This window comes from Orbicella faveolata, unplaced genomic scaffold, assembly GCF_042242905.1.
Source record: "Orbicella faveolata isolate gen_17 unplaced genomic scaffold, um_ofav_v1 contig_34, whole genome shotgun sequence".
Lineage (NCBI taxonomy): Eukaryota > Metazoa > Cnidaria > Anthozoa > Scleractinia > Merulinidae > Orbicella > Orbicella faveolata.
The window spans coordinates 29,475,057-29,490,367 of record NW_028301563.1 but is presented as its reverse complement, the minus strand read 5'-3'; the positions used below and the strand labels follow the sequence as shown (position 1 = coordinate 29,490,367).

The window sequence follows — 15,311 nt, the reverse complement described above, 5'->3', positions numbered from 1 at the left end:
GATACGGCGGCCATTTTGAATTCTATGGTTTCAAATAGCTATTATGGGATGCTTAGGGGCAAATACATACCAACTTGCGCCCCCTCCTCCCGAGCATCCCATAATAGCTATTTGCAACAATAGAATTCAAAATGGCCTTAAATCCTTAATAGGTCTATTCCTTCAAGAGACTCGGAAACAAGTAGCCTTAAATGTCAGTCATCTCCCGCCCTAAGCCTAAACACCGGGCCGGAGAAGGATTAGACCGAGAATGGGTACGTGCAAAGAATGTACATTTGCACGGCTTGACAAGAGTGACACAGCATAATTTGATCGACAGGCGTCTTCTTACCCCAGTACCCGAGAGTTGTTTGACAAGAGATTCCTTCAGTATACTCAACACCAGAGTTATTGCATTTTTTGCGTCAAAAGATTTCGGGTTAATGTTAATAGCCGGGGGGGTGGGGGGGGGACTCCAAAAGGCCGGGGATGTTCGTCGTAGCCTCTTAAAAAAAGCGGTTTTGGTACTTCTCAGGGTGTTCAGCCTCAAAAGATCGACAGCAGCAGCTTTCGCAGTACCTTTTAGGGTATTGTGCCAAAAACAAAAAATATGACAGAAGATGTTTGACAATCAACTTTACGAGCAGCAGGTATTCGAAGCAATCGTCATTGTCACTATTAAAAATTACAAAAGCGTCAGTTTGTGTGTTTTTTTAGAATTTTTACCTCTAAGGGGTGAAAAATAAGTCAAGCCACGCCCAAAAAACAGGATCTTGGTACCTCTAAGGGATTCTTTTCAAAATTTTCGATGAGCACCCCCCCGTCCCTATGATATGGGAGTCATCCCCCGGCTAAATTGCAGATTTCTGGCAGTATAAAACAAAGGTCCGAGCCAGTTCAATTAAGGAAGCAAATTGAAGGCGTCAAGCCAAGGAAAATAATAATTGAAAAAAAAACAGTTCGTGACGTGTCGCACGTGCACAGAAATCTTGCTGACTCATTGCCTCGCTGACTCATTCTTTGTCAGCTAGCGTGGAATCTCAATTAGCCTTGCACTCTTAGCCTGGAGGCGTGTTTGGAAGTTTGATCCAATTTGAGAAACAAAAAGCACTCGTATACTGCAGCAAAAATGTCCGGCTACAAACTTTACTACTTTAACGTTCGTGCTAGGGGCGAAATCTGTCGACTCGCCTTCGCTGCGGCCAACATAGAATTCGAAGATGTTCGTTTGCAAGGCGACGAATGGGCCAAGGAAAAAGCAAGTAAGTAGAAAGTTCTGAGCACTTAACTAAACTCTGGGGTATTAGGCTTAAGTGTAAGTGAATGCAGATTTAAAATCTGTTTTTTCTAGTAGCCGTCGATTGATATAAGTTTGGTGAATCGATACAGAGAGAGAGAGAGAGAGAGAGAAATAAACGAAAATTGTTAGCTTTAATGTCGATTGGTATAAATTTGGTGTATCGATACAAAGAGAGAGAGAGAGAAAAATAAAGGAAAATTGTTAGCTTATGTCAATTAAGCTGGAAGCGATTAGCTTCTCATGTCACGGTACAGCCTTCGACTGGGCTGGACGGAATTTTGATCAGAAACGAGTCTCGCTGCACTCAAGGCTGCTACGTTCTAGTTTCTCGATACGCTTCACTTGTGATTTTATATTTGTGCAGTTTCTTTGGAGCAGCTGCCATGTGAAACTGAAACAATTTGACCGTAATTCCAGCTCAGTTCACCGTACTATTTTAGTGCAGTTCGATCTGGTTGATTTAAATCATTGTATGTTTGAAACTAAGGTAATGATCAAATGAAGACATGAGTATTCGCCTACTTCGATATTTTACTTCCTTGAAGTGCGCAGTCGGTGGGGGAGGGGGGTGGGGGAATTGGGACGGAGAATTTGACACCAGTGGCATAATGTGGGTGGGGAATTAGAACAAGTTCCTGCAAGATTTAACGGAAAACCATGCTCGTTTTTGGCATATTTGTGGCTGGAGAATTTTTTGAATGGCCTGCTAAAGCAATGTGCTGATCTGAAAACTTGTAAAATGTGTGAGTTTGCTTATATATTTTTTGTCCAATTTTGTTGAAATTGTAATTTTTTGCCAAATCATGTAAATTGTTGGTTTATTAGAATTGGGGCACTTGATGGGGGTGATGTTGAAGTTTCTCTAATTGATGGATAATAATACCAGTCCTGTACTTATTAGTGTCGTGTGACCCTAATATATGCCAGATGATATGCATAGCACAATAATTATTGCACAACACTTAAGTTTCATCACAGTAATGATTTCAATCAACTAGATTGAATTTCATGCCTCTGCTTCCTATGGTTGCATTTGAGGCAACAGGATGTATTAAGGGCCTGTTCACATGGAAGTGGGGGACCCCAGGAGGTGAGGTACCTCACCTACCCGTGGTAAAGAAATACTTGTCTTCACATGTAATCCCGCGGACACGGGGTGAGCTCCAAAATGCAATCGCACGGTCGCTAAGCATGCACATGAACAAAGAACTTAGAATGTTTGTTTTCTTCGTTTGTTCTGGCGAAGCTGCTTTTCTCTTCAATGTCGTTGTTCCAGGGAAAACTTTAGTTTGATTCCACTGATTAGTCTGACTATCCGATTACATGCTTAAATTGTTGCCAGCACTGTCAGTTTCATCAGAGCTTGGCAGTTTTGGAGGTGAAATTGTCGAAACAACTCGCCACACTAGTAGCGGTTGGTAGCCATATTGTTCTGCCATGTGTTTTGGTGGGCTTTGGCGCAGTGATTTGATTACCCCGGTTAGGCGGGTTACCCCACTCAGCAGCTTTCACATGGGGAAAACTCACCCCACCGAAGCGGGTTACCCGGACCAGCTGACCAGGTAACCCGCCTTGGGGTACCCCACCTAACATGTGAATGCGATCAAGAAAAAAAGAGAGATTGTATGGATAGATTGGTTACCCCACCAATGTGGGGGACCTAAACTGCCCAAGGTCCCCCACTTCCATGTGAACAGGCCCTTACAAATAGCTGGGAACAGTTATTGATTAAAACTATATACCTGGCAACCTTTCGAGAGTATTTCAATCTCAGCAATTTTGAAGTGTATCAGATTGAGGTGGTCTCCACTATTTTCCTTTACTTCAGAAGTTGCATGTTCCTATAAAAATATTTTGTTGTAATAGTGTTCACTTCTTTCGACTTTTTTTATTGTGGCTAATACAATGTGATAATTAAAAGTGATGATGATGATGACAATAACTATGATGAACAATGATAATGATGATGATTTCATGATGATGATGATGACAACGACGATGACGACGACGACGACAATGATGATGATGATGATGATGAAGTGGAGACATCTCCCACCCCGTTTGGTGCAGAAGGCGACAAACGTATCAAACCACCAGAGATTTCTTTAATCTTTATTGCAGTTGATTAGTAGATTCTGAAGAGTGGATCTCTGTGGCTTGGAAGAACTAATACCATGAAGCTTGAATACAATTGAATGTTCCCAATACTGACACTGATCGCAACTGAAATCGAAACCTTAAATTCTAGTCCTAAAACAAACTATTCATGAGCTGTCAAATAAAGGAAAGCAAACTATTCATGAGCTGTCATACACAGGAAACCGCAATCACTAAACTATTTAAGACCACAGAGAAACATAGAGAAATAATCACGCATTGTTGAAAGTCACTCATTCTTCATCAATAATGGGTCTTATCGTGTTCATGTTCAAAGATCACGCAACAAAAGTAGAACTGTTCAATTATGTTAAATTAACACCTTTTGAGTAGAATAACACCAGCCACATTTGAGTTGTGTTTAATAATAATTATTGTAGTTTCTCTGAGTGATTTTACTTTCTGTTTCAGCTGGCAGACCTCCTCTTGGTCAAATGCCATTCATCGTGACTCCTGAAGGAAAAGCGCTCAGCCAGTCTGTTGCAATCCTGAAATACATTTGCAAAAAAGGAGGTAACATAGCAAGGGCTCACTTTAGGCTCTATTAAAACCCTATACCATTTTTGATACAAGAGGTAACCCATGAAATAAACCAAATGAAACCCTAGCTAGCTGTCCAGACAGTTTTTCTAAACCTTTAATATACTTCAACTTGTTACACTCCACTACCCTTTTTACGCCTCCAGCCCCCACCTTCCTCCCCCCCTCCCCCCCCCCCCGGACTCAAGCCTTGTTGAGGGAAGGATGTTACATCATACCTGCCAACTCTCCCGGTTTTCTCGGGAATCTCCAAGTTTTTCATCAAATCTCCCGGTCTCCTGGTTAGAGCACCAAATCTCCCGGGAAATACCTAACGTGGCTTTTTTCAATTTTTTTTTTCGTCAATTTCGTTATTTTCAAGAATCCGAAAAGGAAAATAAAACAAAAAGTGGATTTAGTGCTCTTATTTGAGCTGTTCTCAATCGGAAAACATCGGAAAACGGGAAACAGAGCGATCAAATCGATATATATTTAATGAGAATCGTAATTGGTCAGAAATCAACCAATCCAATCGCACAATACATGGAAGAAAGTTGGCGCGGTTTTTGCACGCTGTTTACACTCAAAGCGAAGATTGCCAGCATGGATTTCGGTTCACTGCTAAAAGAATTCTTAGGTGTCCTTCCCTCGCGCTTTGAGGGAGTGAAGAAACATTCGAAAGGCCTTCGGGTGATTTTCAGAGAGTATTCAGGCATCGTTGAAAATGACATTCTTACAATGCAAAGATTTCTAGATGTCTCCAGATTTTTGTACCCTGGAGGTTGGCAGGTATGTTACATGGTGATCGAAATAGTAGCCTCTTGGGAGACTAACCAGGAGTAGACAACCCTTTCAGGTGAAGCCTGTGTAGTCCAAGGGAGTGCACACACCCCACATTGATAGTTGATTTGTTACTGTCAAATATCTTCTGTCATTTTTTGGGGGGCTCAATACCCTGAAAGGCACATGTACTGTGAAAGCTCCTGTTGTGAACCTTTAGCAGAATAACACCCTAAGAAATACCAAACCTGCTTTTAAACCCCTAAAAGGTACGGCAAGCACCACCATGTTTTTCATGTGAGGTGTTTGAGCCCTGACTGTGGTTATTGCATTGTGTTCTTGGGCAAGACTCTCACACTCTCAAGACTCTCTCAAGACTCTGTCACGAGACTCTCTCACAGTGTCTCTATTATAGCCCTGCCCTTCCTGCTACTTCTGGTGTGTTTTTACATGACACTCGTTATCTATGAATTCTCTTAAGTGGGTGGGTAATACATGTACACCAATCAGCTGGAAGGTCGAAGCTTCTCTGAGCCTAGAAAAGGTGGAAATTTCCTGGGGGGACTCCCATGTAAAAAGATTTGGGTCAGCTTGTTGCCAATTTAAAAAAAAAAACTCTAAGAGGTACCAAGATCATGTTTTTGAGCGTGGTACATCCCCTAAGAGGTGCCAGAAATAAATAAACACATTACTTCCTGTCATATTTTTTTGACTCAAAACTTTAAAACTGTACCATAAAAGCTCCGGCTGTTGACCTTTTGAGGCTGACACCCTAAGAAATCTTGTAAATTTACAATCTTGTAAATTCTTTTAGTTGTTTACAGTAGTAGAAATAAAACTGTGTTGTTGTTAAAAGGGAGCAAAACTGCTTTTTTAACCACTCAAAGGTATGACAAACACGCTGTCCTTTGTATGTGGGATTCTCCCCTGGGGAGGGAAATTTGTTCTTAGGGGGCATTTTTAAATATTTGTAAGCAGTGACCTTGACAAGCATATTTTTTGTACATAGGCTTATTTCCGGATGACAGTTTTGATGAAGCTGTGGCTGATATGATAACCGATGGTGTCACTGATATCAAGAATGCTGTAATTAAGGCTCACTTTGAAAAGGATGAGGCCAAAAAGGTACTAAAAGTATTTCATTGGGTCTTAAGGTAGTACAAAGACAGTCGATCTCACATGGGTTGTTAGTAAATTATCACCCTCAACATACAGCTACACTAGCTGTTCCATAGGGGACACTAATCTTAGTAAGTAAGTTAGCCTTTACAATTTTTATCAGGGTAACCTCTCAGTCAGCTCTATAAATAAAACTGGTATCAACAGATCTAGAGGCCGTGCTAAAAGTAATAATTGGAAAAAATTAAAAATATTTTTAAACCTTTGCAATATGCTTTTGAACTTAATACATTGTTTTTAGGATGTATGGAGGACCCACATGAAAACTAGCAAGCCTGATGTGGCTTCCTCTCTCAAAATATTGTAATCTATTTATTTAGTTAGTTACTGTTAAAGTAATTTATTTATATTAACTGTTTGCTGAATACTTTCGTTGTGTGTTTCGCAGGAGGAACTCAACAAAGAGTTCTATGACACCACGCTTCCTGCCCGACTTGAGAAATTCGACGGCCTGCTAAAAGGTCCTTTCTTTATGGGAGAGAAGGTAAACATAAGGTTGTGTTCTGCCAAGCTGTTAACAATGAGTGTAGCATACAATTTCACATTATCTACCTGTAATGCCGGGTGGGGTGGGGGGGGGGGGGAGGTGTAACCCCCTATAATGGCCTATATTGGAGGCTCTGCCCAAAGGGGGTACCTTTTTCAGGTATACGTGGACAAAAGGGTATGGATTTCAAAAGTTGAGGCATATGAAAGGGTAGGGAAATTTATCATTTAGTTATTTAAAATGGCCTTTACATTTACATTTATGGCTGTATTGTTTAATTTATTAAGCACTACATCATCATTCATGGGTTTAGAAAAGGGATCTAGTGTTCATAAGGTGGTATGTGAAGGGGGCACCTTTTTCTCTATAAGAGAAGGACCTCCAGGCAGAACCTCTCTACTTTGTAGAGTACCCCCTGGGACTGTAATGAGTACGAGCTTATCCGGAGAAATTCTTCCAAGTCAAGTTAATTTTTAACAGGATTTAAATTCTGCCTGTATGCTGCATGAGTTAGGATACTGCAGCAAGCCACTAGTAAACTTGTTCCAGTCACTCAGCTAGGTGGCAAGTGGAAAAGTAAATGATGGTTTTGGAAGTGCCTGGAGCAGGCTAGTTGCAGGCACAGTCCTTAGAGTTGTGGTGCTGGTGTGGTACACTCCCAATATGACAAGGTCAGGGATGCTCATCGGAAAATTTAAGTTAAACCCCTAAAGGAGTCCAATCTAGGCGTGGCTCGAGCTTCATTTGACCCCTAAGAGATATCACTTAAAATGGAATGGGATTGATTACCAGCTGCTGTTCAGGATAGAAGCCCATGCTAGTAGATAGGACTTGAGAGACTGTGGTGGTGGAAATCAAGCCTAAAAACAGAAATAAAGGCTTTTTTTAAATATTAGATCTTTGGTGACAACCTAAAAGATACTTTTCGCCATTAATAAATGAACTGGCTTTTCCGCAGCCTGGCACCAATTATTTGAAGAAGAGTTTCTCTTTCAGCGGAGCCAGGTTGTGGAACAGCCTATCCAGTGACCTTCGTGCAGCAACATCTTTAACTGATTTTAAACTCAACATACGTCACCACAGTTTTGAATGAGTTTTAACTCAGCATCCTTGTACAGCAGCTTTTAGTTTGTAGTTTAGGTTAGTTAGTTTAGTTAGGGATAATTAGTTGATCTTTTATCATTTTACAATCTTTGCTGAAGTATTTACAGTGTATAAATAAAGTTACCATTACCGGACCATTACCATTACAATTACCATGAACACCCAAAGTGAGACCAGAATCCTTGATTCATTAGAGATAATGGGCAACCCCGACCTTTTCATATGGGAGGCCTCTTCCCCCCTCCCTGAAGGGGAGGGGGGAGGGGGGGTGGCTGTGAATTTAGGTCACAACTAAAAACAACTTTTAAACAACAACAACTTAGATGATCAAACACGAATGAGAGTGAGCAGGGTAGGGGGGGTGGGGTGGGGGTAGCAATATGCCATTGCTGCTACTATTTCTTGCTATGGGTAACTAGCTCATATGGCTTCCCCCTGGGAATGCTTGATTGCAGAAAAAAAGCTCTTGCTTATCACATGTCTACATTTTTATTTTCTCTAGTTGACCTATGCTGACATCATGTACTTTGACTTCTTCAATGGCTTCCTGGCAAAAGGTGAACCAAATGTTCCTGAGCAGCTTGATAAATTCCCAAAGTTGGTGGAGCATTACAGCCGCGTCCTTAACGTTCCCGGAATCAAGGCCTGGGTCGAGAAACGCCCGAAAACCGACTTCTAAACAACTTACTGTCCGTCCACGTTGAACTTTGAGTTTGTAGTGACATATTTTAAGTCGTCACAATAAATTATAAGAAGAACAGAACAAATTACTAAAAGCAAAGCTTTAAAAGTGCATAATGATTGTTTAAGACCAGTGAATTAATAAAACAATAAAACAGTGAATCTCCACTAATGGCCACTTCTCTTCAACAGCCACTTTTCTTTGGAAGTGGACAGTCCATATGCAGTCTTGCTTTAACCTCTTTACAATGGTCAGCTCTCCAGATCCCTTTCAAGACAGTATCCTCAACACCAAACCCCTCCCCCCCCCCCCCTCCCTTAACCCAGAGGCCACTAAAGCGCATCTAAACTGGCACATATGGTCATGAAACTTGAGATCCGTGCCGCGCGCGCGCGTCGTCGGCCCCTGTTTCTTTGTGCTTTCTGTTTCAATGAGTTTTATGAAATTAAAAAATGTTGCACCTCCCGAAAAAGAACAGGTGTCATATTACACCCCCACCTCCCCATAAACTGCCCCCATGGTGGCCGTTGTATTGGGCTTCACTCTGACGAAAGGCTAATGAGGCGGTGACTATGGCAGTTAAATATCAGCATATTAAGGTGGCTCCCTATAGTTTTACGATTGCACACGCACATAGGACGAAAGCTCAAGTACGTAATCTGCGCGCGCTCAAAGGAAAACTTTTATGACGTCAACATGAGCATGCACAAAAAGCAAAACTAACAGTGAATTTTCTCGCGTTTCCTTCGGTGAATTTTTTTTTCAACATCTGGCTCAGTTTTAACCACATACAATTCCTATAAAATACCCTATTTTTGTTAAAATCTGTCAGAGCTAATATATTTAGGAGAATGACAAATTACAGAATATTGGATTAAACCGTTCGAACAACCTTGACTTTTCACCAATTCAAAATGCCAGGCAATATCATTTCCATGATGCTTGTGGCAAAAAAAAAAAAAAAAAAAAAAAAAAAAAAAATTCACCGAAGGAAAGTATAAATATCAAGGAGTCATGAGGCGGAAATGAGAAATACATCTGCCAGTCATTAGTTGAGATGTTGCCATGGTAACGGCCTCAATCCAAAAATTGACAACCAAAAGATAAGCGTTATTTTAATAACAGTACCTTTACTGGTAAATCTCTACGGGGAATACTTAAAGAGAAATTAACGAAGTTTCCTCTTCTAACTCGCGCTCTATAGGGAGGGTTTTCTATAGGGAGCTTGTGCAAGAATTTTCTTTTAAACATCAAAATGAAAATAATGATGGTAGAAAACACTTGCTTGACTTTTTCCCCATGGTTCCCCTTGCACGATATGTTTTTTCACCATATTTTCGCGCCAAATGGAGACCACTGTTTATTTATTTTTCGCTTTTAACCGGCCCGTCACGCATCATCGTAACTTGTACGGGTCAAATAAATCTAGCTTCAACGTTTGCACATATTGGTGATGAAGTTACTGTAGTATCGACTGAAACAGAAAAGTGTTGCCAGCCTCTTTAACTCGCGTGTTTGTTTGTTTCTTTTTTTAACTGATGGTTCGTGACATGTCACGCAACTATCGTTACCTCCTATCCTTCCTGTGGACTGGTAGGAGAAAAACATTTTAGCTGAGTCATCCAGAGTCGAGTCATCCTTTGTCAGCTGTAGTTGACCCCAGTTGGAGGTGTGTTCCGAGGAGTGGTCATTCGCACGAAGAGTTGAACTGAACTGCAGCAGAAAATGTCTGGTTACAAGTTGTATTACTTTCCTGGCCGTGGCAGGGGAGAAATTTGTCGACTTTCCTTCGCTGCAGCGAACATAGAGTTTGAAGATGTGCGTCTGGAAGGTGAAGCATGGGCCAAAGAAAAAGCATGTAGGTAGACAAATTCGTTATTTTCTGGGTTCGAAAAGTTTGGTGATTTTGCAACATATAACGTAAAGAAACAACAGAGTGCATTGATTTGATTATCAGAGAGAGGAAATTCAAAATAGTCCAAGCTTAGTCACGAGTACATTTAGATTTCAAACATACTCAATTCGAATCGATCCCATATGTCATCAAAATGTGTAATGATTTCGCTAATTTCTCGATCCAGAAAGCTGGCTAGATATATTTGGGCAGCGTTCAGTTTGAAAAATAAACAATTCGCCGTTGCAGGCTCAAGTTGTGTTGTTCTTCACAGGACGGTTAGAAAATTGCACCGAGATTTATGTAAACAATAGTGGATGCAAAGCAACTGGTTTGCTCAAAACCTTTATTTCGGGGACTTTCCCTTCGACATCGTCGTCGTGGTTTCTGTAGACTCGTTTTTGTTTCTCGTTTATTTCATTTGCCTGATCGACTGCGTTGCGTTTCGTGACATTTATTTTGTCCGAATTTTTTTGTACGTAAATTGATTAATTAGATTTACGGATGTCATGTCAAAGTGAAATAATCTAATAATCGAGTACCTGACTGTACATGTAATGATTCGATTTCGCACAAAATTATTCTATGTAGAAGTCTTAAATGACCCTTTTGCTTTGGGAGTGCTTATAAAATAGGGGCACTTTAATAATATTTGAACAGGGTGCTTATTTTTTTTAAAGAAAAATTACACTCAGTGGGGAGCGCTTGTTAGAAAGGGGGCACTAAAGTTAGACGGAGAGCGCCAAATCTAATCATTATGGTAATCTTTGCTTAGTCATTGCAATTTGTCTCATTAGCGTATTAATGACCTTACTAAGAGATGACATAATGCTGAAAAGCTAAGTAATTGTTAGCTCAATCAGAGATTGAAATGCTTATGCAAAAGAGGCAAGTTTTGTTGAACAAAGATTTCACTATTATTATGCACCAGTCAATACCAGCAGTGCCCACCCCCCTCTCCTGCCTGTGCAATTAGCTAAGCATTTGCACATGTCTAAGTGCACATTTCATTGTGATTTATTAAATAATTTTTGAGCAGTGTCATGATCTGGATGAGTTGAGGGTGGGGCATTTTTTTGTTCCCAGCCCAGGGCTTCATGAACCACTTATTTGTATGAGTTTGTTGGCCAATATACAAGCAAGCAAGGTATGCAAGGCATGCGAACTAGGAGTCCTAACCCACATAGAAAGGCAAACCACAAGCTAATGAAGCTATGTCAGTCTAACCACAGTGCTAATTTTAGACTAAAAGGCCATGCTTTTTTGGGTAAAAGGAGTGTTATTTAATAGGCTACAGCTAACCAGCAAGCAAGCCATGTGAGCCAATACTTGTAATCCTTACTGGCTTTAAGGTCACTAGCTAACTAAGGAAACCCTTTTTTAAGATGGGGAGAGCTATAATTTTAGGCTAATGAGGTCCTATTTAGGCTAACCAGACTGTTATTTTAATTTTAAGGCTAACTGGAATGGCTTGCATGACTTGCTAGACTGCAAGCGGTCTCTCTTTTGCCCAATTAACCGGTGGGAAAGAGTGCAAAACAAGCAGTGAGCATGTAAGTTTGACTGTGAGTGTGATGTGTGAGCGGCGAGGTTGCGGCTTTGCATATCATGCTGGCACGGCTCGTGCGCTCTCGACTGCCACTTGTGTTGGGTTGTTTGCATTCTTCCCCCGTAGATTTTCAAGCAAAAGGGAGACTGCTCGCAGCTGGCTAATTACGCGGTGGCTCGCGTGACCATGACCTTGTTTGTCCCCACCCTGGGAAATTTTTAATTTTTGTTGTTGTTGTTGTTGTTTTTTTTGCTAATGCCCTGTGGTTGGCCTGGCGAGCCTGAGGGAGAATGAGCACTATTAGTCATGTGACAGCAATGGAAGCTGGCTTTGCTTTACTTTGCCTTGGGTAAATAATAAGTGTTTTAAATTCTGTTGTTTCTAGCTGGCCGGCCTCCATTTGGCCAAATGCCTTTCATTGTGACTCCAGAAGGAAAAGTGCTTGCCCAGTCTGCAACAATAATGAAATACGTATGCAAAAAAGGAGGTACACTATCATAAGTTTTAAGCAGTGCCCATAGAATTTAATGTTATGGTAATTTGTTTTAACTCGTATCTCTCAAACCTGTATAGATTACAGGTAAATGTATAGATTACAGGAAAATGTGAGATTCAGAGTATGGATTCAGAGTATGGACAATGAGTGGTGTGGATGATGCAGAGTTTGGAAAGTGCTGAAGCAAGAAAAATGTAGAGTGGTTTCTTTTGACAGAAAAAGAGTCCGCGAGTTCTCGTTAATTTTTCCCATACTCCACGTATCCTCCTGTACTCTACTTTTTGCATACTTCACACTCAGCCTGTTTAGAGCACGTTAAATGCAACCTTTATCAATTTGTTCTGTAACACAGCCAAATTTACCATAATTAATTTTAACACCTTCCTGTGTATTTAATTAATTTAAGTCACAAATTATTCTACCAAAATTGTTGTAACTTATTAGTAAGTGGAACTAATGGCCTTTTGATGGTATTTTGTAGTTTTTGTCCCCCAAAGCACTGTAAAATTTTCATGTACTATTTTCTTTTTAGGCTTGTGCCCTGCAGCTGGTGACCTTTATGACGAAGGGGTGGCTGATATGATTTGTGATGGTGTTAATGATCTCTTTAACGTCTTAGTTAAAATTTTCTTGGAAAAGGATGAGACCAAAAAGGTATATTTAATAGCATTGTTTGAGGGTCTAGAACCCATGATGTGTATTTTGACCCTTAGGATGTTCACTATCTGGGGCTGATCTAGGGGGGTTAAAAAAAATGAGATGTTGTAACTCGCTGAATTGGCCTCGGAATGCGGGATATCCCATTTCCGAGGACCTCAATTTTAAAAATTGTCCAGGGAAGATAGTCCCCTGACCTTCTGCAGGAGACCACCTTCAGTGGCCCATATCTCGAACCCCCTTCTCTAGAATCCTCTATTCACCCGAGGCTGTCCCTTGGATAAGTTGTTTGTCTGTCTTACAAATGCAAGAGGAAATCAGAAAAGAATTTGAAACCACTCTCCCCACCTAACTTCAGTTTTCACATTATTTTGGACCAAGGACTGGTGTGGTTTGTGGTTTTCTGAATATGTTTCTTGTCTGTATCACAGGAGGAACTCAGCAAAGAGTTCAATGGCACCACACTTCCCGCCCGACTTGAGCAATTCAACGCTCTGCTAAAAGGCCCTTTCTTTTTGGGTGACAAGGTAAGGTATAAGATTCCGTGCAGGTCTCCATTAGTTAAGTAGTCTGCTGGCAGCCGGTTTTTTTCTCTTAGGCTCACTTAGACGCGAACGCAAAAGGGCAGTATGGCGGTGGCCGAGAGGGGAAGAAGGCGACACGAGAAAAAAAACCGTCTGCGGACTCTTATTAACTTTTCAAACCCTCCGTCAGCCCAACAACGGAGTACCTGATTGGTCAATATGTGCCCAATGACAGATGGTTGACAAAAGGGAAAATAAAGCGCCATAAGTTTCGCGCGAAGCACAACAAAGAGTCTCGAGCTATGCAATAACGGATCACCCTGATTATCGATGTAAAATTGGGTTGACTAGCTTACACGACTCCAACGGTTCGTGACATTTGTACATTTTCCGTTCTCCGTTCGGTCATTCGACCTTTTTGTCGCTTCACTCGTGTTTATGAAGGGCACTTCTCGTTGTATAAAGACCGTGCTATGGCAAAATTTTTAGAGGTCATAGGTCTGCTTGATTTCCGATGTTGTCTGCAAGTCGCTTCGTTGAGATTGACACCTCTGTAATTTGCCACGTGTTTCTGCATTTTTGAGGTTCATTTCCATTGTAAGATATGTTTTTAAGTCTCCCAGAATTTGCTTTTGAAGGAAAAAAATATGAGATTTACCGCGAAAATGTTGCTTACTTGCATTCTATATAGTGACGCCGGGCCCGGCTGTGATTAGAACTGTACTGTTTGCAAGTACAGCACTCGTCAGCAGGTAGATTCTTATCACGGAAAATTTATCCTCGTGCGTTTTTCTTCGGAGACGCGGCAGCTTTACTTCAAGTAAGCTATACGTTTCTTTGGGGACATTCTTATGTTTCTTGTAGCTATCTGATCGAGCATATGTTTCTCGAGCTCGATGAATAGGTTTATTCCTCCTTTTGGTGGTTGTGGCACCACATGATTCAAATGTAGTTGTTTACGCGCAACTCTTGATTGTTTTGCGTGTTATATATGCCATTGTTCGGCTTTATAAATAAACATTTACATAGGTGTTTCTCTTGTGGACGACATCGAAGAATAACCTCTGCTTGCGAAATTTGCCCGACAAAAGCATTTGGCATTTCGTAAACACAACGCTAGAGTTTGAGCAATCGGTTCATGTTATTCCCGCGAAAAACTAGTTGATTTTAATTAGTTAATTGATTAATTAGATTATTTTTGACAAGTGTAAATGGCCTCAAAAACATGAGAAGAGTCTGCAGTCTGTTTTTCTTCTCGTGCGTACCGCGCCCATGTCTGGTCCCATTCCCCTTTATGTTAAAGTGTCATTCCTCATAACTCCTGCTGAATTTCGAGAGAAAAACAGACTGAACGAACGAACATTTAAATTTGCGAAAATCTGAGAACAAATTCTAACACGATTTATCTTCTGATATTCTCAGTTGACCTATGCTGACATCATATTCTTCGACTTCTTCAACAACTTTCTGGGTAAAGGTAAACCGGAAGTTCCTGAGGAGCTCATTAAATTCTCAAAGTTAGAGGAACATTACAAGAAAGTGCGGGAAGTTCCTGGAATTAAGGCCTGGCTCGACAAACGCCCAGAAACTGAACGTTGACCAGCTGGTTTTACCGTCTATGTTCGAAGGAACAAGATTTTTAACTGCACTGGAGACAAATAAAAGCAAACTTTTTAAGTACTTAATTAGTCTAGTATTGCTGTTTTGTCTGTTCACTCAATCCCGCTATGCCATAGTGGCACAAGAGGCCTCAATGAAGTTCTTCCAGATCACCCTATCTTGGGCTAATCTTGTGGCCCTCTCCCAACCAACACCAGCACTGTTCATCTCTTTCAGTAGCGTTCTCTTCCATGTTGTTCGTTGGCGCCCCCTTTTCCTTCGACCCTCTGGAAACCATGTCAGCGCAGTTCTTGCATGCGCTGTGGGCTCCATTTGGCTTAGCACGTGGCCCCGCCATTTCCTGTCTTGTGGCTTGTAGTATTCTGGCATTGAAGATTTTGTGAG

The 15,311-nt window shown here is 41.0% G+C and overlaps 2 protein-coding genes across 2 annotated transcripts; both read left to right on the top strand.

The window, feature by feature from the left end:
* The first annotated feature begins 980 nt into the window (after positions 1-980).
* Positions 981-8,354, top strand: LOC110067150 (hematopoietic prostaglandin D synthase-like). The gene is made up of 5 exons (XM_089271799.1): positions 981-1,241; positions 3,848-3,949; positions 5,745-5,860; positions 6,303-6,398; positions 8,008-8,354. Exons 1-5 carry the CDS (start codon positions 1,109-1,111, stop codon positions 8,182-8,184), a joined length of 624 nt encoding a protein of 207 aa, XP_089127925.1. The 5' UTR covers positions 981-1,108; the 3' UTR covers positions 8,185-8,354.
* A 1,426-nt stretch (positions 8,355-9,780) lies between these two features.
* Positions 9,781-14,992, top strand: LOC149105690 (hematopoietic prostaglandin D synthase-like). Its single transcript, XM_089271798.1, has 5 exons — positions 9,781-10,045; positions 12,016-12,117; positions 12,659-12,780; positions 13,215-13,310; positions 14,730-14,992. The coding sequence occupies exons 1-5, from the start codon at positions 9,913-9,915 to the stop codon at positions 14,904-14,906; spliced, it is 630 nt and encodes a 209-aa protein (XP_089127924.1). The 5' UTR covers positions 9,781-9,912; the 3' UTR covers positions 14,907-14,992.
* Positions 14,993-15,311: the final 319 nt, after the last annotated feature.

What these genes read in the sequence shown, in the direction of transcription:
- LOC110067150 (XM_089271799.1), top strand. Translation starts at nt 1,109, where the DNA reads ATGTCCGGCTACAAACTTTACTACTTTAACGTTCGTGCTAGGGGCGAA. An exon ending in AAAAGGATGAGGCCAAAAAG is followed by an intron (nt 5,861 to 6,302) that starts GTACTAAAAGTA and finishes TGTGTTTCGCAG; the next exon opens with GAGGAACTCAACAAAGAGTT. An exon ending in CTTTCTTTATGGGAGAGAAG is followed by an intron (nt 6,399 to 8,007) that starts GTAAACATAAGG and finishes TATTTTCTCTAG; the next exon opens with TTGACCTATGCTGACATCAT.
- LOC149105690 (XM_089271798.1), top strand. Translation starts at nt 9,913, where the DNA reads ATGTCTGGTTACAAGTTGTATTACTTTCCTGGCCGTGGCAGGGGAGAA. An exon ending in ATACGTATGCAAAAAAGGAG is followed by an intron (nt 12,118 to 12,658) that starts GTACACTATCAT and finishes TTTTCTTTTTAG; the next exon opens with GCTTGTGCCCTGCAGCTGGT. An exon ending in CTTTCTTTTTGGGTGACAAG is followed by an intron (nt 13,311 to 14,729) that starts GTAAGGTATAAG and finishes TGATATTCTCAG; the next exon opens with TTGACCTATGCTGACATCAT.